The 25,976-nt window shown below is 41.2% G+C and overlaps 1 protein-coding gene across 1 annotated transcript; it reads left to right on the top strand.

Moving 5' to 3' along the window:
- Positions 1–8,055: 8,055 nt before the first annotated feature.
- Positions 8,056–22,088, top strand: LOC141027262 (uncharacterized). Its single transcript, XM_073504251.1, has 9 exons — positions 8,056–8,229; positions 8,326–8,481; positions 8,870–9,094; positions 9,202–9,517; positions 9,601–9,776; positions 9,895–10,095; positions 10,381–10,493; positions 10,577–10,652; positions 21,816–22,088. Exons 1-9 carry the CDS (start codon positions 8,056–8,058, stop codon positions 22,086–22,088), a joined length of 1,710 nt encoding a protein of 569 aa, XP_073360352.1.
- Positions 22,089–25,976: the final 3,888 nt, after the last annotated feature.

The raw sequence follows: 25,976 nt of genomic DNA, 5'->3' as shown, positions 1-25,976 counted from the left end.
TCAAAAGAAAAGTGTTAGGTTAATCCAGGGAATGTCAAGAATCCAGCTTGCATTTTCATTAGCATTTATGAAGGAAAGCATTTGTCTGTTGATTGATTGCTTAGATTCTGTATTTATAAGGAAAGCATTTGGTCACTTGCAACATACCAATGTGGTTCACATGCACAATTTTGTTTGTAATGACATTCTGTGAACTGCAATTCAATTCATTGTAATCGATGTGCTTGTTTGACAATATAGCAGGAGGAGGAGGATCTTGTGGGCAACAAGAGGAAGTGGGACAAGACTGGGTTCTACCCATATGACTCTGATGAAGTGAGCCGTACGAGGTAAGGCCTAATTGAAATGTTATTTGTGCATTGAGTTAGTATTGCGTGTTTATAGTATTTGAATGCATAATGTATTAATGTCAGTCATTAATGTGTGCAGTATTGGAGTATCTGATGGAACATTGCCGGGCTACATCGATCTCCAGTGATGAGTACAAGATAAGGGCTCAGCATTCCGCGCTCCTGAAGGTCCTGAGAAACCCTAACCTCTAGTCCTACATCATGATGATCATCAGAAGCTGGAAGCCGTACTCATCATCAGTATATTTGATGATGTTTTACTTTTGGAAAGCTGCATCTGGGTCTGAACTGCTTGGAAACTAGCTCTATTAATGTAATGTAATGTATTGTGTGTCTGAACTGGATCTGTTGTGAACTGCCTGGCACCTGTGGTGGTAACCTAGAATGCTATCTATATATGTGTGGCCTTAACTTTATTGATGGTGAATGCTTCCTTCATGTTTAGTTGTTGTTTCGATGGTGCAATGATCACAAATGGCGCTTCAGTGTTGCTTCAGACATGCTGCAACACTTGTATATGTTGTGGGCAAGTGTAACATGCTGTGCCCATGTGCCAATTATACCAAATATTGAATCTGGCAATGTTCCAAATTGGCTGTCATGAATTATAGTACATGGGGTTTAGTAAAGTTACTGATAATTGTTCATCCTCACACATTCCATCAATGCAGAATTTGAAGAAGCAAAAAGATCAAATGTTCCATCAATTGAACCTATGTTGCAATAATAGAGCAAATATTCCATCATCAAAGTGTGAAGGAATTAAATGTAAATTTAGAAGAGTAATGTAATACTAGTTAAAAATAATGTGTGCAAAAAAAGGAATTTGAAATAAGATGTACTTTATTTTTTAATAAAGTTATATTACCCTACTTATTAGAATTTTGAAAATGTCACTTATTTATAAGAAAAGAAAATATAAATATTCACAAAGATGTGTTTGATAAAAATACCTTTTGAATTTTTGGTATGTTATTATTTGAGGGGTCATGTAATTTTTATGTTATTTTTCGAGTGCTCAGGTAATTTTTATGTAAACAGAAGGAAAAGGAAAAAACAAACAAAAGGAAAAGCATGGGCCAGCCTAGCCATCTTGGAAACCTAGCTTTATAAATAAAAAAATTCAAAAAAAATAAGAGGGCATTAAAAAATAAACAAATATAAGAGGGCATTAAAAATAAACAAATATAAGAGGGCATTATAAATTAAACAAAATTCAAAAAATACAAAGAAAATATAAGAAGGCATTATAAATTTCAAAGAAAATATAAGAGGGCATTATAAACAAATATAAGAGGGTATTAGAAATTTAAAAGATAATTTGGAAAAATAATATCTTACAATGCCCCCCTGAGGTATAGACCGATTTTTTGACCACTCAGTCTAGAGGGCATTATAAATTAATAAAAAATTCAAAAAATATAAAACCTTAGAAACCTAGCTTTGTTTGTGCAAGAGATCATGTGTGCCAAAATTGAGGTGATTTGGAGGTGGCCGAAAAAATGACCGCATTTCGGAGGGGCCATTCAGTTTTTGAACAAAGGTGATTTTTCACACCACCTCCAAATGACCCAAATTTTCTTGCACATGGTGACCCACATGTGCCAAGCATGGCTATGAAAGAAAATTTGGAAAAAGAATATTTTACAATGCCCCCCTGAGGTGTAGACCGATGTTTTGACCAGTCAGTCTAGAGGGCATTATAAATTAATAAAAAATTCAAAAAAATATAAAACCTTGAAAACCTAGCTTTGTTTGTGCAAGAGATCATGTGTGCCAAAATTGAGGTGATTTGGAGGTGGTCGAAAAAACCCTAGAACACTGCCCCGGCGTGACGCAACGTGCGTTTTGTGTCCGAATTCGTGCACACCTTGCCTGGGGGGCCACATTGGCCATGCCCACATGCTCCCAAAAGTTGGGGTCATCTCATGCATGCCCCCACATGCACCATGTACAAGCCGGACCATTCGGGTCTGCCAGAGGGCAAGTCTGAAAGAGGTTTTCCTTGTCGGTCCCACCAAATGATCCCAAACTTTATGCACACCCTACCATGACCATGGCATGCATGTGGGAGGAGAATTCATACAGCACGGCCTCATTTTTGTTGAAATCCCATTAATATCCATGTGTATTACATGTAAGTTAGCATGTGTAAAATTTATCAGATGATTTGAAGGTCAAAACATTAACTTGTCATATATGCAAAAAAATGTGTATTGAATGCAAGTGAGCATGTGTATAATTTAGTGTGTCATTTGAAGATCAAAACACATGGCAATATGCCAAAAAAAGTGCCCACCTACCAGAGCAGGAGAATTCATACACCACGGCCTGCATACGACTAGGAACCCTGCCGTTCATGGGCCAGGATGCAGGCCCGTGGTGCAGAATAGCTCTGCTGCTAGTAGGCCCCACGGGGCAGAGGGGACGAGACTTAGGCAATGTACTGCCTGCATATGATAGGAGCTTGGGAGGGGAGTCACAGCCGGGTATATAAACCGGTGCGGCGCTCTCTCGCTTGGCGAGGTGGGACTAAACTCCCACCACCCAACGGCTGTGTGCTGCGCTGTGCCCTGCGCGGCTCTGCCTTGGGCCCAATTCGGGCGGGCTGGCCCAGGGCAGCCTTACCCGCGCGCTGATCTATTTTATATTCTCTTTGTTTTTCACTTCTGAACTCCAAAATTTATTTTTTTGTTTATATTTCTAATATTTAAAATCAAATCTCTTTTCTTCTATATTATTTCTAACAATGTTTACTAAAATCTAAAAATTATGCCAAATTCTGTTGTGTTTTATTTCATTTGTTCGTTCTCTTTTTTATATTGGTAACATTTATGAAATATAAACTAAAATGGTGTGTTTCATTTCAATTCTTCATTCTAATATTTCTTATCTTTATTATTTTTGAAATATTTTTAGTTTGTAAGATAAAATGTTCTGTTTTATTTCACTTCTTCATTCTAATATTTGTTCTCTTCTTTATATTTGAAATATTTTCAAAATGTAAGATAATATGTTATCTTTTATTTCACTTCTTCATTCTAATAGATCTTATCTTTTTTATATTTGAATTATTTTTTAAATGTAAGATAATATGTTCTCTTTTATTGCACTTATTCATTCAAAATTTTCTTCTGTTTTCTATATTCTCCTCTTTTCTTTGTTCTGACAGTTATAAATTTAAATAATGTATGATATAATGTTGTCTTTTATTTCACTTTTCATGGTTGTCTTTCCTAATTATAAATTTTCTTTTCTGTTTCATACTTGAAATATTATTAAATCAAATATAGTTGCAACAATCGTATGTATGACTCCACTTGCACCATGTACTAGAAGCAGGTTTTTCTTCTCGGTCTTACCAATATATACCGAAGTTTTATGCACACCCTACGATGAGCATAGAACAGTGCCCCGACGTGACGCACCGTGCGTATTGTGTCCGAATTCGTGCACACCTTGCCTGGGGGCCACATTGTCCATGCCCACGTGCTCCCAAAAAGTTGGGGTCATCTCATGCATGTCTCCACTTGAACCATGTACAAGCCGGACCATTCGGGTCTGCCGGAGGGCAAGTTTGAAAGAGGTTTTCCTTGCCGGTCCCACCAAATGATCCCAAACTTTTTGCACACCCAATCATGACCATGCCATGCATGTGGGAGGAGAATTCATACACCACGGCCTCATTTTAGTTGAAATCCCACTAATAGCCATGTGTATTACATGTAAGTGAGCATGTGTAAAATTTATTAGGTGATTTGAAGGTCAAAACATTAACTTGCCAGATATGCAAAAAGAGTGTATTTAATGCAAGTGAGCATGTGTATAAATTAGTGTGTCATTTGAAGCTCAAAACACATGGCAATATGCCAAAAAAGTGCCCACCTACCAGAGCAGGAGAATTCGTACACCACGGCCTCCATACGACTAGGAACCCAGCCGTTCATGGGCCAGGATGCAGGCCCGTGGTGCAGAATCTCTGCTGCTAGTAGGCCCCACGGGGCAGAGGGGACGAGAGTTAGGCAATGTACTGCCTGCATATGATAGGCGCTTGGGAGGGGAGTCGCAGCCGGGTATATAAACCGGTGCGGCGCTCTCTCGCTTGGCGAGGTGGGACTAAACTCGCACCACCCAACGGCTATGCGCTGCGCTGTGCCCTGCGCAGCTCTGCCTTGGGCCCAATTCGGGCGGGCTGGCCCAGGGCAGCCTTACCCGCGCGCTGATCTATTTTATGTTCTCTTTGTTTTTCACTTCTTAACTCCAAAATTTATTTTCTTGTTTATATTTCTAATATTTAAAATCAAATCTCTTTTTTCTATATTATTTCTAACAGTGTTTACTAAAATTTAAAAATTACGCCAAATTCTGTTGTGTTTTATTTCATTTGTTCGTTCTCTTTTTATATTGATAATATTTACGAAATATAAATTAAAATGGTGTGTTTTATTTCAATTCTTCATTCTAACATTTCTTATCTTTATTATATTTGAAATATTTTTAGTTTGTAAAATAAAATGTTCTGTTTTATTTCACTTCTTCATTCTAATATTTGTTCTCTTCTTTATATTTGAAATATTTCCAAAATGTAAGATAATATATTATATTTTATTTCACTTCTTCATTCTAATAGATCTTATCTTTTTTACATTTGAATTACTTTTTAAATGTAAGATAATATGTTGTCCTTGCAAATTATAAATTTTCTTTTCTCTTTGATACTTGAAATATTATTAAATCAAATCTAGTTGGGACAATCGCATGCATGCCTCCACATGCACCATGTGCTAGAAGCAGGTTTATCTTCTTGGTCTCACCAATTGAGACCAAACTGTATGCACACCCTACGATGACCATGGCAAGCATGCATGGCGAGTATCGTTCATTTCCAACACTCGATGCATTTTCTAGGGTTTTTCCGGCAACAAAACCCTACAACACTGCCCCCATGTGACGCAACATGCGTTTTGTATCCGAATTAGTGCACACCTTGCCTGGGGGACCACATTGGCCATGCCCACATGGTCCCAAAACTTGGGGTCATCTCATGCATGCCTCCAGATGCACCATGTACAAGCAGGACCATTCGGGTCTGCCGAAGAGCAAGACTGAAAGAGGTTTTCCTTCACGGTCCCACCAAATGATCCCAAACTTTATGCACACCCTAGGATGACCATGGCATGCATGCATGACAAGTACCGTTCATTTCCAACACTCGATGCATTTTCTAGGGTTTTTCCAGCGACAAAACCCTACAACACGGCCCCCACGTGACGCAACGTGCGTTTTGTGTCCGAATTTGTGCACACCTTGCCTGGGGGACCACATTGGCCATGCCCACATGGTCCCAAAAGTTGGGGTCATCTCATGCATGCCTCCACATGCACCATGTACAAGCAGGACCATTCGGGTCTGCCGGAGGGCAGGTCTGTAAGTGGTTTTCCTTGACGGTCCCACCAAATGATCCCAAAATTTATGCATACCCTAGGATGACCATGGCATGCATGCATGACAAGTATCGTTCATTTCCGACACTCGATGCATTTTCTAGGGTTTTTCCGGCGACAAAACCCTACAACACTGCCCCTATGTGATGCAACGTGCGTTTTGTGTCTGAATTTGTGCACACCTTGCCTAGGGGACCACATTGGCCATGCCCACATGGTCCCAAAAGTTTGGGTCATCTCATGCATGCCTCCACATGCACCATGTACAAGCAGGATCATTCGGGTCTGCCGGAGGGCAGGTCTGAAAGTGGTTTTCCTTGCCGGTCCACCAATTAGGAAGTCATAAATAGGACAACATTTATTCATACATATTTGAAATGAAATTGAAAACTATGAGAAGAAGTGATATGGAACTATGAAACATGAAAAAACAATTAGGAATAAGAAGGAAAAAACATAAAATAACAGGAAAACCAAATTAAAAGGGAAAGAGGAACAATACATTTGAATATATAATATTGTAGAAATGATAGAGATACTATAAATATTGTTGAACATATACAAGTATACAATAACTAATAGGTGTCACAAAGATTTTTTTTAGGGAAGAACCAATGATATTTATTTTGAGGGAAGAAATAATGTAGGTAGGTGGGCCGGCCAAGACCGCAAATAACTGTCGGATCCATATTGTGGGGGGCCCACAACGCTGCGCTTTCCATGCACGTCGATCACACGCACGTCGATCACGGGAGTAGTTGTCGTTCTGTTACACAATTCCGGGATCGTCCTAATCCATATGTTCCTAATCCCTACAATTGGGGAGCACGTTCAGCCTCGCTTCAAAGGAGGAAAATATAGTTCGTGAGATTGGCCACAAGGAAGTTACGACGACCTAGGAGTCGACCTCGTATATAATCTCCTCCTCCTCGCACATGTCGTCGACTAGATCGCCTCCTGCCGGCGAGTCGTCGACAGCTCCGTCCGCCGCATCCCACACGCCACAAAAACCCCGAGAAGATCAAGGTCGCCCGCACGTGCAGGCCGACCTCGACGAACTACGTCGACAACGCATCGCCGACTTCTTTCATCTTCGTCGACCGATCAAGTAAGTTGTCCTCCTTACCTCGCGCCTTCATAGCGAGCTAGTTCCTCCGTCTTGTTGCTTTGATGGACTTAGGTTTACCACATATTTTCAACTAGTATGAACTCGACTAGATGCGTTCTAACCAGATGGCGTAGATGAACTAAATCTTTGGTTCTTTCATAGCATGGTAGAATAAGTTGTTGTTTCTCGAGAAGCATGAGGCAATAGATTTTTTGTCACATGATCCAATTATATTTTTGTCACACGATCCAATTATATTATTGTGCACATAGAACATTAAAGAGTTATAAGCATTAGATGTTGATGAACCTCAAATAGGTACCATTGCTATAGACTGTAGTTATTTACAGCTAATCAATTTGTCACCCTATTAATAAGACAACCAGACAAATTAGTAACAGTTTACCATATTAAATTTATTGATTATATAGTTTATCTTATACTCAGAGAACTTGATCAGATGCAAGTAAATTCATTTACCAATTGTAGTTATTTTTGTATTGCCTCATGTCAGCACACACTTGGCTGCATGTTGCAGTATACATGGTGCTAGTTTTATATTTGCATTAGTGTTATTTTTGTATTAGTGTTAGCTACTGCCAGAAAGTTTTATATTTTTGCATGTCTATTGTTATTTTTGCATTAGTGTTCGCTAATGTCACGAAGTTATATATTTTCTTTCAACAGGATGGACGAGCTGAATGGAGAAATAGTATGCACCGTTGAAAAATGGTGCAAGCTTGTTGCCGCTCTATCGAGCGATCAACGCGCTAGAGTGGCTGATACAACATTGCGCAGCATGCTGCAGATACCATCTATTAAGATGCGTACCCTACTGATTAGGTATATGATTGAGAATTTTCAGGCCAGCACGGCCAGATTCATTATACAAGAGCAGGTTGGGGAGGTGACTCTCGGTGCGGTCGACGTCGAGTGCATCTTTAACCTCGAGAACCAAGGATAGTCCGCTTCGGACATTCTGACTGATGAAGGCGAGGACATCAAGGAGCGGGTGCCGCCACAATTTCTCAGTAAGACATCAGAAAACATAGGGATAGATAATCTCATTGAGGACATAATTAAAAGTAAAGCCACCGACGACGATTTCCTTCAGAAAGTAGTCCTTGTCCTGTTAGGAACAATTATTGCTCCCATGTCGAGCAAGATTGTGCCAAAGCAGTACTACGCTTTAGTCGATGATGTGAAACGTATTTCAAAGATTAACTGGAAAGCCTTCACCCTGCGTGTTCTCCTTGATTGCCTTCGCATAGTCAAGAAAGGAAAACACCTCCGCCAATGGCCGAAAGGCAATTTGGCTCTCTTGCAGGTACACATATGAGACCTGTTGCATAATGTCAATTATCATATCATTGCAATTTTATGTGATGTATTGTACGAACTCTAAATCCTTATTTTTTTGTAGTACTTGTACTGGGAGAAGGTGCAACCTGTCGAAGGCGAATGCGCCTATAATCCCAACTTGTCCATACAACCTCTTATGAGGAACTGGACCGAAGTTGCAGCCACTAGGAGAGATCGGTTCGACTATGACAATGGGCGCGGTCATGGTAACGTCAGGGTAAGTCATTGTGTTCTGTCTTTCTTAAATGTTTTGTAACTTAATAATATTTATTTTTTATTCATCACATGTACTTCAATATCGCATGCAGATCGAAAATAATATCACCCAAGAATATAGGGCGTAGGAGCCGAACATCCCAAATAATGCGCCTACCATGAAACCAAAAACCAAGCCTGCAAATGGAAACGCAAAGAAGTTGACGACAGCCCCAATGTCGGAAGATTTGATGGAGCTTCTAATGAAGCGGTGCATGGACTTCATACACACCCAGATGAGGCAAATCCCTGATCAAGTTGCTGAGGTGTCACACCCAAACTTTATAGTTTACAATATGTTTGTTGTTTTAAACCATGCTAGCATTACTAAATTTATATTTCTATTGCAGAGGTTGTTGGATAAGTTGAACAAATCAGGTGTCATGTACAAGCCGGCTGCTGCCGTGCCATCCGCGGACAATGATGTGGATGAAGACCTGGATTCATTCAAGAACGGTCCATATGAAAAGAAGGAATTCGTGTACAAGGATGACATACACTCACGCGGAGAGCCTGTCATTGACATGACGCAGCCTGATGATGAAGTGGTTCCCAACCATAAAACCGTACCTGAGGTACTATGTATATATATATATTTCTGTCTATAATTTTCTCCTTTAATTTATTTACGTGCTGAAATGTTCACACGATTTTGTTTGCCAAACATAAAACCCCACCGAAGATGAATGGACACAAGGAAGCTTCACCTATTAAGCGTAATGATGAATGTGGCGCTACACCCGAAAACCCTTGGGTCATTGGTACTTCTACTCAAGCACCTTCATCGGACATAGACATTTTCCCATCTTCTGTCAGCAAGGTCATGGCTAAGGTGAATGGAAAAAAGGGTTCAACAATCGATAAGGATGAGGAAGTTATGTCCGGTAACCGCAGGAGGACCGTTCCTAAGAAATTTGAATCCCCCTACGCACTTGACAAGCCCAGCAGGCGTACTGACCGTGGTCAGAAACCCTCCGGTACTTCTACTGCTACTAGAGGTATCGTAACTAACTTTCTTATTTTGTTATATACTACGAATGCATATGATCACCATTGTTGACGTTCATATTATTTCATGCAGCTCTGTTTTCTGAAAATCATGAGCGGGAGGTTGTGGTAGATGAGTTGACGCCGGAAATAATTGATGCAGCTATTTCATTTGTCGAGTTAGCTGCTAGCACCGAGAAGAATAAGGGGAAGAAAGTTTACTACAGTGAAGGGTGTGGCATATCTCTGACTTCTGAAAGGATTCGACCGGTACTAACTCACAGATGGCTGTCGGACGATGTAAGTACTACTTGCATCTCCTGTTATTAAAATTCTCAGTAATATATGTCTCAACTTTCAACATGTAATGCCCTGATATTCTATGAAGGTTATTAATGCTTATATGCGACATTTGGAGCTGCGCGTTGGTCATGATCGTTACCTCTGTCTAGCGTGGAGGTCCAAAATCCTTGTAGACCGTGCTATCGCACGAGACGATCCATTGCCGTTGAGCTGCAACATGGATAGTACTCTGTCCAAAGCTGGAGCAGTTAATAGAGTCATGAAAGAGTATACTGTGCGTGATAAGGTACGTTATGTTTGTAATTCTTCACTACAGGACATTTCATCAAGTATTTCGTTTGATCCACAATGGTTTTTTGCACTGTAGACGTATATCGCGTTGAATATCGACAATGCCCACTAGATGACCGTGGTCATCCACTTGATCAAGCAAGAATTCCAAGTTCTCGATTCGCTCTATCCTCTGGACCTGACAGAAAAGACTGTGAAAGCACTAGTAACATAACCAACATTTGTACCATTGGTCTTACATGTTGTTTATGATTCTTCTTTAACACTATCCTCTTTATAGCGAATGGCTATACCACACAATATGCACCTAGCAAATCTTATTACACCAGGGAAATATCCGGACGTAAGTAAGTGGCCTATCAAGGAGTATGACATGCCCCAACAAGAGGATGGGTGAGTTAATAGGACATCATGCACATTCAAACAACAACACACATGTTCGTATTGCCCACCGCTAATGTTTGCATATGTACCAGGAACTATTGTGGCCTTTTTGTCACAGAATGTCTACAACATTGGGACGGGGACCGAATGACCCGCGATTTTTCACAGGTATGCTGTTATTTACGTTTGTAGACTAGCTACTATGGTCGTGTAGCAACTTCAGTTCATGTAACCTTTATGTCATTTTTTGCAGGCCACCGCTGACGCAAGGAGAAGACGTTTCGTCGCGGAGTTGACTATGTCACCTTCGAACACGATGGAGTGTGTGAAGAACAAAATTCACGAAATCGGAAGGAAAAGGCGCGCCTGAAGAATTCATGCGGCATGCAAGATTGAAGTTTTAGTGGTTTGGATTTAGTCCGGTCGAAGGTTTCGACGGCATGATTATCTTAGGGTTTCTATCATTTTTATGTAATAAAAAGGGCATCTCGAATATTGTGACACATACATGTGTATGTGTCTATCAGACAATTCGCTCGGACCAGACAATTCGGTAATACAATTCGCTCGGAGAAGACAATTTGGTCGTACCAATAAAGTTTTGGCTTAACTTATCAATTGTTCTTGCTTAATATTTTTCTCATTCTCCAATTTTTTATAATTGTATTTTTCACGGCTTCACTTATCAATTGTTCTTGCTTAATATTTTTCTCGTTCTCCAGTTTTTTATAATTGTATTTTTCACGGCTTCACTTATCAATTGTTCTTGCTTAATATTTTTCTCGTTCTCCAGTTTTTTATAATTGTATTTTTCACGGCTTCACTTATCAATTGTTCTTGCTTAATATTTTTCTCGTTCTCCAATTTTTTATAATTGTATTTTTCACATTAATAGTATTCGCATTCTATTTTTCTCTTCAACTGCTCTCGTAAGTTTCATATTAAAATTTTCACATTCTTTACTTTTTTTAAAACTCTACCAAGCTTAGCCTTCTGCCTTAGCTATCTGCATGTCATCATCTTGCATAATCTCCTGGTAATTCCCCCTCATCACATGATTATGAAAAGTAGTCATGTTAGCTAAGTAAATATATCGAGCCAAAATGTAATATTACACTGATGAAAATTAGTCATGTCAGCTCGTTCGCTCTATCGCGTGTTATTAGGCATCATGTTTTTCTATTTTGTTTTACAAACCCATCTTTTTTTATTGTATGTATAATTAACTTTTTCTGTACTCACCATGATGCCAGGCACGGCCCATCTAACCACGCGAGGGGCCCCACGGGCGGGCTATCGTGCTGGCAGCGCTACACCAGCCCATTTTGCCAGGTTCACATCGATCTTTCCCCTTTTCTCGTTTCCCTTTCCAAATCCCCAGCCCTCTCTCTCCATTTGCACCTCCAAATCTCGACGGCGAAAGCATGACAGCGAGCTGGGCGTCGGGTGGCGGCGGCTGCGGCGAGAAGAGCGGTGGCGACCGCAAGTTAGGTCGAACCCTGGGTCCTGCAAGCAGGTGGGGCGGATTCAGTGGCATAGTATGCAGCGGCGGCGGATCGAGTGGAACAGGGGACTGATAACCCACAAGTATAGGGGATCGCAACAGTTTTCGAGGGTAGAGTATTCAACCCAAATTTATTGATTCGACACAAGGGGAGCCAAAGAATATTCTCAAGTATTAGCAACTGAGTTGTCAATTTAGCCACACCTGGATAACTTAGTATCTGCAGCAAAGTATTTAGTAGCAAAGTAGTATGGAAGTAATGGTAACAGTAACAAAAGTAATATTTTTGGGTTTTGTAGTGATTGCAACAGTAGCAACGGAAAAGTAAATAAGCGAAGAACAATATGTGAAAAGCTCATAGGCATTGGATCGGTGATGGAGAATTATGCCGGATGCGGTTCATCATGTAACAGTCATAACATAGGGTGACACAGAACTAGCTCCAATTCATCAATGTAATGTAGGCACGTATGCTGAATATAGTCATACGTGCTTATGGAAAAGAACTTGCATGACATCTTTTGTCCTACCCTCCCGTGGCAGCGGGGTCCTAATGGAAACTAAGGGATATTAAGGCCTCCTTTTAATAGAGTACCGGACCAAAGCATTAACACATAGTGAATACAGGAACTCCTCAAACTACGGTCATCACCAGGAGTGGTCCCGGTTATTGTTACTTCGGGGTTGCCGGATCATAACACATAGTAGGTGACTATAGACTTGCAAGATAGGATCAAGAACTCACATATATTCATGAAAACATAATAGGTTCAGATCTAAAATCATGGCACTCGGGCCCTAGTGACAAGCATTAAGCATAGCAAAGTCATAGCAACATCAATCTCAGAACATAGTGGATACTAGGGATCAAACCCTAACAAATCTAACTCGATTACATGATAAATCTCATCCAACTCATCACCGTCCAGCAAGCCTACAATGGAATTACTCACGCACGGCGGTGAGCATCATGAAATTGGTGATGGAGGATGGTTGATGATGACGATGGCGACGGATTCCCCTCTCCGGAGCCCCGAACGGACTCCAGATCAGCCCTCCCGAGAGGTTTTAGGGCTTGGCGGCGGCTCCATATCGTAAAACGCGATGAATACTTCTCTCTGTTATTTTTCTCCCCGAACAGGAATATATGGAGTTGGAGTTGAGGTAGGTGGAGCAATAGGGGGCCCACGAGGCAGGGGGCGCGCCCAGGGGGGGCAGGCGCGCCCCCACCCTCATGGACAGGTGGTGGCCCCCCTAACATGGATTCTTCTTTCAGTATTTTTAATATTTTCCAAAAATAAGTTCCGTGGAGTTTCAAGTCATTCCGAGAACTTTTGTTTCTGCACATAAATAACACCATGGAAAGTCTGCTGAAAACAGCGTCAGTCCGGGTTAGTTCCATTCAAATCATGCAAGTTAGAGTCCAAAACAAGGGCAAAAGTGTTTGGAAAAGTAGATACGACGGAGACGTATCAACTCCCCCAAGCTTAAACCTTTGCTTGTCCTCAAGCAATTCAGTTGACAAACTGAAAGTGATAAAGATAAACTTTTACAAACTCTGTTTGCTCTTGTTGTAAATATGTAAAGCCAGCATTCAAGTTTTCAGCAAAGATTATGACTAACCACATTCACAATAACACTTAGGTCTCATGTTTACTCATGTCAATGGCATAATCAACTAGCGAGCAATAATAATTAATCTCGGATGACAACACTTTCTCAAAACAATCATGATAAAAGATGGTATCTCGCTAGCCCTTTCTGAGACCGCAAAACATAAATGCAGAGCACCTTTAAAGATCAAGGATTGACTAGACATTGTAATTCATGGTAAAAGAGATCTAGTCATAGTCATACCCAATATAAATTAATAGTAATGGATGCAAATGACAGCAGTATTCTCCATGCTACACACATTATAGGCGGTTCCCAAACAGAATGGTAAAGTTTATACTCCCCCTCCACCAACAAGCATCAATCCATGGCTTGCTCGAAACAACGAGTGCCTCCAACTAACAACAGTCCCAGGGGGAGTTTTGTTTGCAATTATTTTGATTTAGTTTGCATAAAGCATGGAACTGGGCATCCCGGTGACCAGCCATTTTCTCGTGAGTGAGGAGCGGAGTCCACTCCTCTTGAGAATAACCCGCCTAACATGGAAGATATGGACAACCCTAGTTGATACATGAGCTATTCGAGCATACAAAACAAAATTTCATTTGAAGGTTTAGAGTTTGGCACATACAAATTTACTTGGAACGGCAGATAGATACCGCATATAGGAAGGTATAGTGGACTCATATGGCATATTTTGGGGTTTAAGGGATTGGATGCACAAGCAGTATTCTCGCTTAGTACAAGTGAAGGCTAGCAAAAGACTGGGAAGCGACCAACTAGAGAGCGACAACAGTCATGAACATGCATTAAAATTAATAAACATTAAGTACAAGCATGAGTAGGATATAATCCACCATGAACATAAATATCGTGAAGGCTATGTTGATTTGTTTCAACTACATGTGTGAACATGTGCCAAGTCAAGTCACTTAAATCATTCAAAGGAGGATACCACCCCATCATACCACATCACAACCATTTTAATAGCATGTTGGAACGCAAGGTAAACCATTATAAACTCCTAGCTAATTAAGCATGGCATAAGTAACTATAATCTCTAATTGTCATTGCAAACATGTTTATTCATAATAGGCTGAATCAGGAACGATGAACTAATCATATTTACAAAAACAAGAGAGGTCGAATTCATACCAGCTTTTCTCATCTCAATCAATTCATCATACATCGTCATAATTGCCTTTCACTTGCACGACCGAACGATGTGAATAATAATAAGAGTGCACGTGTATTGGACTAAGCTGGAATCTGCGAGCATTTAATAAACAGGAGAAGACAAGGCAATATGGGCTCTTGGTTAAATCAACAATAATGCATATAAGAACCACTTCAACAATTTAATCATGGTCTTCTCCTATCGACCCCCAAAGAAAAGAAAAGAAATAAAACTATTTACACGGGAAAGCTCCCAACAAGCAAAAGAAGAACGGGAAATCTTTTTGGGTTTTCTTTTTAATTATTACTACTACAGCAAGAAAGGTAAACTAACTAAAAGCTACAACTAATTTTTTTTGGTTTTTCTTAAAGTTTATCAAACACACAAGAAGAAAGCATAAAAAGAAAATAAACTAGCATGGGTATTACAGCGAAAGAGTATGAGCACCGACATCTAGCAATGAGTGTGTGAACATAAATGTAATGTCGGTGGGAAATACGTACTCCCCCAAGCTTAGGCTTTTGGCCTAAGTTGGTTTATTGCCACGGATGGCCTGGCGGATATCCAAAGTTATAACCGGGGTCGTACTGAGATGCAGCGGCTATTGCCTCCTGAGCTGCGGCGTGGCGGCGAGCTATCTTAGCCCTCCTCTTATACTCCTCCGCCTCCTCTCTGGTTATAAAATGTCCCCCCTTTTCCTGAAAGTCAAAGAGAGTAGGGCCAGGGAGAACAATATTGACGGCGTGACGCCTGTCAAAGATTAGTCGGTACTGGAGAGGTGGTTCATTCCTCACGACAACCTGATGGTGGACCATAGCATTAAAGTCTAGATAAGTAGGAGGCAATTCAATATCATCATCGCGTATGGTTACACCAAGAAAATCAGCTAAGCGAGTTGCATAAATTCCACCAAAGAAATCTCCATTAAATCTATTATGATGCAACCTTTGTGCAACAATGGCTCCCAAATTATAAGATTTATCTCCTAACACAGCACTCCTAAGAATACTGAGGTCAGGGACACACATATGACATGCTTCATCTTTACCATTTATGCACCTACATATGAAGAGAGCAAAATAATGTATAGCAGGAAAATGAATAGTCCCTATGGTAGCTTGTCCTATGTCTCTAGATTCCCCCACAGTTATACTAGCAAGAAATTCTCTAAATTCAGATTTGCGAGGTTCACTAGTACTACCCCATTGAGGAAGTTTGCAAGCAGTGGTAAAATCCTCTAAGTCCATAGTGTAAGATTTTTCATAGAGATCAAATAGGACAGTTTGAGCATTGCGTGAAGATGAAAATTCAAACCTCCTCACAAATGAACTAGTGAGATAGTGGTACTGGCGGCACTTTTCTGCCTCGAAGCTCACAAGATCAGCGTTACACAAATATGCGTTAAATTCTTCCTTGATTCCCGCTCGATCCATAAAGTCTTCTGAAGGCCATTCACAAGGCCGCACTGGAGCGTTCCTTGGTGGCTCATCATCGGCATCGCGCATTGCGAGCCTGGGTCCTTGCTTCCTTGAAGGACCACCATGGTACATTTTCCTAAACATATTTCTTCCTCTTAAAAATCTCTGAAATTTTTAGTAACTTCAAATAAAAGTGAACCAAGCTCAACAAAATTGATAGCAACTACTCCTACAAGTGCCTAGAGCCTATATCATGCATTAGAACTACTTGGAACCATATAAATTTGACATGCAAGCTCAAGAACATGGTCACCTAGGCAGCACAAATTTGCAATGAATAAAGCAATAAAACAAAAACTAATTGGACCAATGGAGGAGTCACATACCAAGGAACAATCCCCCAAAGCAATTTTGTGAGAGGTGCTTTGAGGAAGGAGATCAAAAATCGCAGCAAAATGAGCTAGAACTCGTGCTTGAGCTGGATGGTGATTCTTTTGGGAGGAAGAAGAAGTGTGTGGATGCAGGAATAAGTGGAGGGGAGCCACCATGGGCCCACGAGGCAGGGGGCGCGCCCTGTAGGGGTGGGCGCACCATGGACCCTCGTGGCCAGGTGCTTGCTCCCCCTGCTGTGTTCTCAGTGCCAGATATTCTCAAATATTCTAGAAAAAATCATATTCCAATTTCAGGGCGTTTGGAGAACTTTTATTTTCGGGGTATTTTTATATTGCACAGATAAATCAGAAAACAGACAGATAAATACTATTTTTACTTTATTTCAACTAAATAACAGAAAGTAAAAGGAGGGTACAGAAGGTTGTGCTTTCTAACTTCATCAATCTCATGCTCATCAAAAGGAATCCACTAACAAGGTTGATCAAGTCTTGTTAACAAACTCATTCCGACTAACATGGAACCGGAGAAATTTTGAATAACACTATGTTACCTCAACGGGGATATGCACATCCCCAATAATAAGAATATCATATTTCTTCTTGACAGTAGGAAGAGGGAATTCAAAACCTCCAAAAATAATCGATGGAATTTTTCCAATAGAGTTGATACTATGAACTTGAGGCTGTTTCCTCGGAAAGTGTACCGTATGCTCATTGCCATTAAGATGAAAAGTGACATTGCCTTTGTTGCAATCAATAACAGCCCCTGCAGTATTCAAAAAGGGTCTTCCAAGAATAATAGACATACTATCGTCCTCGGGAATATCAAGAATAACAAAGTCCGTTAAAATAGTAACGTTTGCAACCACAACAGGCACATCCTCACAAATACCGACAGGTGTAGCAGTTCATTTATCAGCCATTTGCAAAGATATTTCAGTAGGTGTCAACTTATTCAAATCAAGCCTACGATATAAGGAGAGAGGCATAACAGTAACACCGGCTCCAAGATCACATAAAGCAGTTCTAACATAATTTCTTTTAATGGAGCATGGTATAGTGGGTACTCCTGGATCTCCTAACTTCTTAGGTATTCCACCCTTAAAAGTGTAATTGGCAAGCATGGTGGAAATTTCAGCTTCTGGTATCTTTCTTTTATTAGTGACAATTTCTTTCATATACTTAGCATAAGGATTCATTTTGAGCATATCAGTTAATCGCATACACAAGAAGATAGGTCTAACCATTTCAGCAAAGCGCTCAAAATCCTCATCATCCTTTTTCTTGGATGGTTTGGGAGGAAAAGGCATGGGTTTCTGAACCCATGGTTCTCTTTCTTTACCATCTTTCCTAGAAACAAAGTCTCTCTTATCATAACGTTGATTGTTTGATTGTGGCTTATCAAGATCAATGGCAGGATCATATTCTATATCATTATCATTGCTAGGTTGAGCATCATCATGAAGATCATCATTAACATTATCACTAGGTTCATGTTCATTACCAGATTGTGTTTCAGCATCAGAAATAGAAATATCATTAGGATTCTCAGGTGTTTCTACAACAGGTTCACTAGAAGCATGCAAAGTCCTATCATTTTTCTTTTTCTTCTTTTTAGAAGGACTAGGTGCATCTAAATTATTTCTTTGGGAATCCTGCTCAATTGTCTTAGGGTGGCCTTCAGGATACAAAGGTTCCTGAGTCATTTTACCAGTTCTAGTAGCCACTCTAACAGCAAAATCATTATTCTTACTATTCAATTCATTGAGCAAATCATTTTGAGCTTTAAGTACTTGTTCTAGTTGAGTGGTAACCATAGAAGCATGTTTACTAATGAGTTTAAGTTCACCTTTAACTCTAGACATATAATCACCCAAGTGTTCAATCATATAAGCATTTTGTTTTAATTGTCTACCAAAATAAGCATTAAAATCTTCTTGCTTAACCATAAAGTTATCAAACTCATCCAAACATTGGCTAGCAAACTTAGTAGGAGGGATCTCAGCTTTATCATATCTATAGAGAGAATGTACCTTTACTACCTGTTCGGGTTGTCAAGACCATGAGTTTCTTCAATAGGTGATGAATTAAGACCATATGTTTCTTCAACAGGCGGTAAATTAAGACCATGTATTTCTTCAATAGGAGGTAAATTCTTAACATCTTCAGCCTTAATACCTTTTTCTTTCATAGATTTCTTTGCCTCTTGCATATCTTCAGGACTGAGAAATAGAACACCCTTTTTCTTCGGAGTTGGCTTAGGAATAGGCTCAGGAATTGGCTCAGGAAGTGTCCAATTATTTTCATTGGTCAACATATTATTCAATAGAATTTCAGCTTCATCTGGTGTTCTTTCCCTAAAAACAGAACCAGCACAACTATCAAGATAATCTCTGGAAGCATCGGTTAGTCCATTATAAAAGATATCAAGTATTTCATTTTTCTTAAGAGGATGATCAGGCAAAGCATTAAGTAATTGGATAAGCCACCCCCAAGCTTGTGGGAGACTCTCTTCTTCAATTTGCACAAAATTATATATATCCCTTAAGGCAGCTTGTTTCTTAATTATGAGCAGGGAAATATTTAGCAGAGAAGTAGTAAATCATATCCTGGGGACTACGCACACAACCAGGATCAAGAGAATTAAACCATATCTTAGCATCACCCTTTAATGAGAACGGAAATATTTTAAGGATATAGAAGTAGCGAGTTCTCTCATCATTAGTGAAGAGGGTGGCTATGTCATTTAATTTAGTAAGATGTGCCACAACAGTTTTAGATTCATAGCCATAGAAAGGATCAGATTCAACCAACGTAATTATATCAGGATCAACAGAGAATTCATAATCCTTATCAGTAACAAAGATAGGTGAAGTAGCATAAGCAGGATCATATTTCATTCTAGCATTCAAAGTTTTTTGTTTAAGCTTAGCTAATAATTTCTTAAGATCACTTCTATCATTGCAAGCAAGAAAGTCTCTTTTAGTTTCTTAATCCATAACACAGCCCTCAGGCACAACAAGCAATTCATATTTATTAGGGGAGAGTCTTCATCATCACTATCATCAATATTATCAGTTTTAATAATTTCATTCTCTCTAGCCCTAGTAAGTTGTTCATCAAGAAATTCACCAAGTGGCACATTAGTATCAAGCATAGAAGTAGTTTCATCATAAGTATCATGCATAGCAGAAGTGGCATCATCAATAACATGCGACATATCAGAATTAATAGCTGAAGCAGGTTTAGGTGTCGCAAGCTTACTCAGAACAGAAGGTGCATCAAGTGCAGAGCTAGATGGCAGTTCCTTACCTCCCCTCGTAGTTGAGGGATAAATTTTTGTTTTCTCGTCTTTCAAGTTCCTCATAGTGACCAGCAGATATAAATCCCAAGTGACTCAAAGAATAGAGCTATGCTCCCCGGCAACGGCGCCAGAAAACAGTCTTGATAACCCACAAGTATAGGGGATCGTAACAGTTTTCGAGGGTAGAGTATTAAACCCAAATTTATTGATTCGACACAAGGGTAGCCAAAGAATATTCTCAAGTATTAGCAACTGAGTTGTCAATTCAGCCACACCTGGATAACTTAGTATCTGCAGCAAAGTATTTAGTAGCAAAGTAGTACGGAAGTAACGGTAACGGTAACAAAAGTAATATTTTTGGGTTTTGTAGTGATTGTAACAGTTGCAACGGAAAACTAAATAAGCGAAGAACAATATGTGAAAATCTCGTAGGCATTGGATCGGTGATGGAGAATTATGCCGGATGCGGTTCATCATGTAACAGTCATAACATAGGGTGACACTGAACTAGCTCCAATTCATTAATGTAATGTAGGCATGTATTCCGAATATAGTCCTACGTGCTTATGGAAAAGAACTTGCATGACATCTTTTGTCCTACCCTCCCGTGGCAGCGGGGTCCTAATGGAGACTAAGGGATATTAAGGCCTCCTTTTAATAGAGTACCAGACCAAAGCATTAACACATAGTGAATACATGAACTCCTCAAACTACAGTCATCACCGGGAGTGGTCCCGATTATTGTCACTTCGGGGTTGCCGGATCATAACACATAGTAGGTGACTATAGACTTGCAAGATAGGATCAAGAACTCACATATATTCATGAAAACAAAATAGGTTCGGATCTGAAATCATGGCACTCGGTCCCTAGTGACAAGCATTAAGCATAGCAAAGTCATAGCAACATCAATCTCAGAACATAGTGGATACTAGGGATCAAACCCTAGCAAATCTAACTCGATTACATGATAAATCTCATCCAACCCATCACCGTCCGGCAAGCGTACGATGGAATTACTCACGCACGGCGGTGAGCATCATGAAATTTGTGATGGAGGATGGTTGATGATGACGATGGCGACGGATTCCCCTCTCCGGTGCCCCGAACGGACTCCAGATAAGCCCTCCCGAGAGGTTTTAGGGCTTGGCGGCGGCTCCGTATCGTAAAACACGATGAATCCTTCTCTCTGATTTTTTTCTCCCCGAACACGAATATATGGAGTTGGAGTTGAGGTAGGTGGAGCAATAGGGGGCCCACGAGGCAGGGGGCGCACCCAGGGGGCAAGCGCACCCCCACCCTCGTGGACAGGTGGTGGCCCCCCTGACGTGAATTCTTCTTCCAGTATTTTTAATATTTTCCAAAAATAAGTTCCGTGGAGTTTCAGGTCATTCCGAGAACTTTTGTTTCTGCACATAAATAACACCATGGAAAGTCTGCTGAAAACAGCGTTAGTTCGGGTTAGTTCCATTCAAATCATGCAAGTTAGGGTCCAAAACAAGGGCAAAAGTGTTTCGAAAAGTAGATACGACCGAGACGTATCAAGGATGGGGGTTTCGTGGGCGGCGGCGGGCCGGGAGAACCCACGGCTAGGGTTTCTTCAGTGCTACACTTTGGTGGCAAAAAGGTAAGTTCTTTACCGTTGTTCTTTACATCCCAGCATTTTCGCCCACAATTCATGACCTGTGGCCATGACAAGCTCCATCTATGTGGTCATCAGGAAACTCCTGGTGGCCGTGTCTACATAGATGCAGAAAATTTTGGCAGCGCACTCGGGGGATGTGTGTTTGAGGTTAGTCTACTGAGCATGATCTTCAAACTAGTACTGCTATTGCGGTCAAGCTGCAAAAAAGAACAGTGTTTAACGCTTGCAGTGACAAGTTCAGTTATAAAATGACTTCAATTGCTCATGATTTATTTAGGATGATATCACTTCTGAGTATGTTGAATGGGTTGATGGGGAGTGGGATAGCAAAGCAAAGTCAGTCATTAAGTATCTTTCCATGAAGAACAAGAAACTGGAGACTATGATTACAGAATATGAAGCTGAAATTAAAAGGAATGAGAAAGAAAAGAGGGCAATTGTTAAGATGCACAAGGAAATATTGCTCTATAGGGATAGGATTTTAGGATTTGGAGGTCTTCTGTATCTTGGCCTGCTTGCCATTATGATTGTTGTCATAGTTAGCAAGTAGATTGTTCATAAAGTTATTGACATCATTGTAATTGATATGATGAAATGCTGCTGAATTATTTGCTATTCAGCTTATGGGCAAAGTGTAACAGAGATTGCAGCATAAATAACATGGGGCCATCATGATTGGTAGACAATGCACTTTTGGCATGTTCTATATTTGGCAGACAATGCACTTTTGGCATGTTCTATATTTGGCAGACAATGCACTTTTGGCATGTTCTATATTTGGCAGACAATGCACTTTTGGCATGTTCTATATTTGGTAAGTGATGCACATGGGCACATCACCTAGCAACACTACTGATTTATGCAGCAGCCCAGTTCATTGTCTTGTTGCAACATAGGAGCAACATTTAGCAGCACCTACACCTTTGATGCACACTGAAGCAAAGCAACAGTACATATTCAATATTCTGAAATTTAACTGAACTTGACACTTAGGGTGAGCAGTAGATATTCAGTTCTTCAGCCACAAAGAACCCAACCAAACCGTACCGATTGCATAACTTATATGCTTACATATAAAAGCATACCTAACCAACATCAAACCCAAAATAATGTTAACTTATATGCTGAAACATATAACAGCATACCTAACTTAAGATAACCAGCAGCTTCCTCCTCCTTCAGCAACTGTGCCCATCTTCACTTCTTCAGAAATTTGAGGCGGTGTGAGCGGCGCACCACACACGGAGAAGCCTTCTTCTTGACCGCCGTCCTGTTCGACAGCCGCGCCACCTGATCCTGAGCCACCTCCTCTTCTTCCACCTTCACTATGTCAGGGAGGAGGGGAAGGAGCTCGATGTCGATGGGCATTGTCTTGCCACCCTCGACGGCGACCGGCGCTACCATCTGCACAGCGTCCTCCTCACCCTCCTCATGGTCATTAGGGATGACCAGTACCTCCTCCACGTCGTCCTCCACGATGTCAGAGCCCAACGGCAGGACTGGCTTCGGCACATGGCGCACCTGGTAGTCCGGGTCGATGGGCGCAGGGAGAGTGAGCTCGACGTCGACGCGCTTCGCCCTCGACGTGACGCGTGCTGAATCTGGCCGCAGCGTCATGGTGGTGGAGCGGTACATCCACCACCTTGCGCGCTGAATAGGGGAGTTGCTCAGCGTGGCCTCTCGCATTGCCCACACGAGGAGGAGAGCCGGCGGGACGCCGCGGCCGTAGGGGAAGGCGCGCTTCTTCTCGACGTCGGTGAGGACTTTGACGAGGCCACGCGCGTGGTTGACCAACATCTCCATGCTAGGGAACCAGCCGCACACCTCCGTCAACTGCGCGCGCCACCCCTCGTCATCCCCGGCGAGGTCCATCATCGCTCTCTGCCAGCCAAGGCTTCTCTCCATGGAGGCGGCTGCAGCAGTCGCCGATGAGGGTTTTCTCGATCTATTGTAGGCAGGGATAAGAGGGGAGTTCGAACCGGCGCCCATGGGAGGTGGGTGAGTGCGTGGTGGGGAGGAGAGTGGTACAATTACTTATTTAATGGCATTTAGGACATGGGGAGGGGAAATGTACAATATTCTTTCTACCTCCCGCCCCGGTCATAACACAGTAAAGAATTTTTTTGATTTTTGTTTAGAGGGAAACATCTTACTTTATTTAAACAAAGTGTGGGATCTCGTCTGCTAATACACTAAGGATACAATGACGGGGCGAAAGCCTCCAAACCAAAGAAACACAATCGCCTACAGCTACCTTAGCCAAAGTATGAGCCGGCCGATTAACACAGTAAATAATTGAAGCAAGTGTTCTACTCTTCTTCTTTCTCCACTTTTCTGCACATGATAAAAGACAAGCTAAGTTAATGAATGATACAAAATTTAATAATCCACAATGCATACAAACACTTACTTCTGATTTAGTTTGCATTTCTTGCTACGTCTAGTGTGTCCTAGCAATTTGCAAGCGCCGCACCGGGTTTTCAACTCATCAAAAGAGAGTGGTCTACTATTTTTCGAGACAGGGCGGCTCTCATCTACCTTTGTTGCACCTTTGCTTGACACTTTCATAGGATCTTTAACCGCAATCATGTTGCCTTCACCATCGTCCACATATTCAACTGCACACTTACTGATGTCATTTGTTTGCTTGAATTTTTTTTCCTGTAGCAGATCATACTCATGACTCTTAGCTATCACAGCCTTCAAACTCTCCTGTAACTGATCCCACAAAGCAGGGTGTTTGCATGCCGCATGCATAGCTTCAGATGCTAACACACTGACCTAGCTATATTTCATTCTTTCCCCAGCCCCAGTCCAAGCAAATCCCAACAGATCGCTTGTGCGCCTCGCGGGCAGTCCCAACCTTGCTTCTTTCGTGAACCGAACAAGAACTAAACACTTTGGTATTTCAGATATGTTCAAGTGCTTCATTACATGGAATATGTGCTTGCAAGGTAGACCCTTTCAAATCATTCTTCTGCAGCTGCACCTTATAGTTTCTGCGGAATTTACTGGTGTATACTCCACCCAAAAACGGCGCTTCCGGTTATTCTTCCAGGCCACGATGTACTGCTGTGATCCGTCTCCCAGCTTAATTTCTACAATCTCCATGCCGCCAATTTTTCTAAGATCATCTTGCAACATATAGAAGTTTGCTGGAGTGAAGATGTGAGAAGCAGCTATCTCAAGTTCCCTCAAGCTAGTAACTGGCACCGGTAAACTCTGTGAGGCCGTGCAGTCATCTCGCGCCTCGTTTTCACGGATACACACAACGGCGTCCTCATAGTGCAAAATGATATCCACCAGGGTCATTTCACCATCTAGGTGTGATGACCCACAAGTATAGGGGATCTATCGTAGTCCTTTCGATAAGTAAGAGTGTCGAACCCAACGAGGAGCAGAAGGAAATGATAAGCGGTTTTCAGCAAGGTATTCTCTGCAAGCACTGAAATTATAGGTAACAGATAGTTTTGTGATAAGATAATTTGTAACGGGCAACAAGTAATAAAAGTAAATAAAGTGCAGCAAGGTGGCCCAATCCTTTTTGTAGCAAAGGACAAGCCTGGACAAACTCTTATATAAGGAAAAGCGCTCCCGAGGACACATGGCAATTATCGCCAAGCTAGTTTTCATCACGTTCATATGATTCGCGTTCGGTACTTTGATAATTTGATATGTGGGTGAACCGGTGCTTGGGTGCTGTCCTTACATGGACAAGCATCCCACTTATGATTAACCTCTATTGCAAGCATCCGCAACTACAACAAAAGTATTAAGGTAAACCTAACCATAGCATGAAACATATGGATCCAAATCAGCCCCTTATGAAGCAACGCATAAACTAGGGTTTAAGCTTCTGTCACTCTAGCAACCCATCATCTACTTATTACTTCCCAATGCCTTCCTCTAGGCCCAAATAATGGTGAAGTGTCATGTAGTCGACGTTCACATAACACCACTAGAGGATAGACAACATACATCTCATCAAAATATCGAACGAATACCAAATTCACATGACTACTAATAGCAAGACTTCTCCCATGTCCTCAGGAACAAACGTAACTACTCACAAAGCATATTCATGTTCATAATTAGAGGGGTATTAATATGCATATAGGATCTGAACATATGATCTTCCACCAAATAAACCAACTAGCATCAACTACAAGGAGTAATCAACACTACTAGCAACCTACAGGTACCAATCCCGGACTTGAAGACAAGAATTGGATACAAGAGATGAACTAGGGTTTGAGAGGAGATGGTGCTGGTGAAGATGTTGATGGAGATTGCCCTCTCCCGATGAGAGGAGCGTTGGTGATGACGATGGCCATGATTTCCCCCTTCCGGAGGGAAGTATCCCCGGCTGAACAGCTCTGCCGGAGCCCTAGATTGGTTCCGCCAAGGTTTCGCCTCGTGGCGGCGGAGTCTCGTCCCG

Source organism: Aegilops tauschii, chromosome 1 (genome assembly GCF_002575655.3).
Source record: "Aegilops tauschii subsp. strangulata cultivar AL8/78 chromosome 1, Aet v6.0, whole genome shotgun sequence".
Classification (NCBI taxonomy): Eukaryota; Viridiplantae; Streptophyta; class Magnoliopsida; order Poales; family Poaceae; genus Aegilops; species Aegilops tauschii.
This window is presented reverse-complemented; position numbering and strand designations above follow the sequence as displayed.

Excerpts from the sequence above, each read along its gene's own strand:
- LOC141027262 (XM_073504251.1), top strand. The coding sequence starts at position 8,056 with ATGTCGAGCAAGATTGTGCCAAAGCAGTACTACGCTTTAGTCGATGAT. Across the intron at positions 8,230-8,325 it reads GCAATTTGGCTCTCTTGCAG|TACTTGTACTGGGAGAAGGT; the intron begins GTACACATATGA and ends ATTTTTTTGTAG. Across the intron at positions 9,777-9,894 it reads CTTCTGAAAGGATTCGACCG|GTTATTAATGCTTATATGCG; the intron begins GTACTAACTCAC and ends TATTCTATGAAG.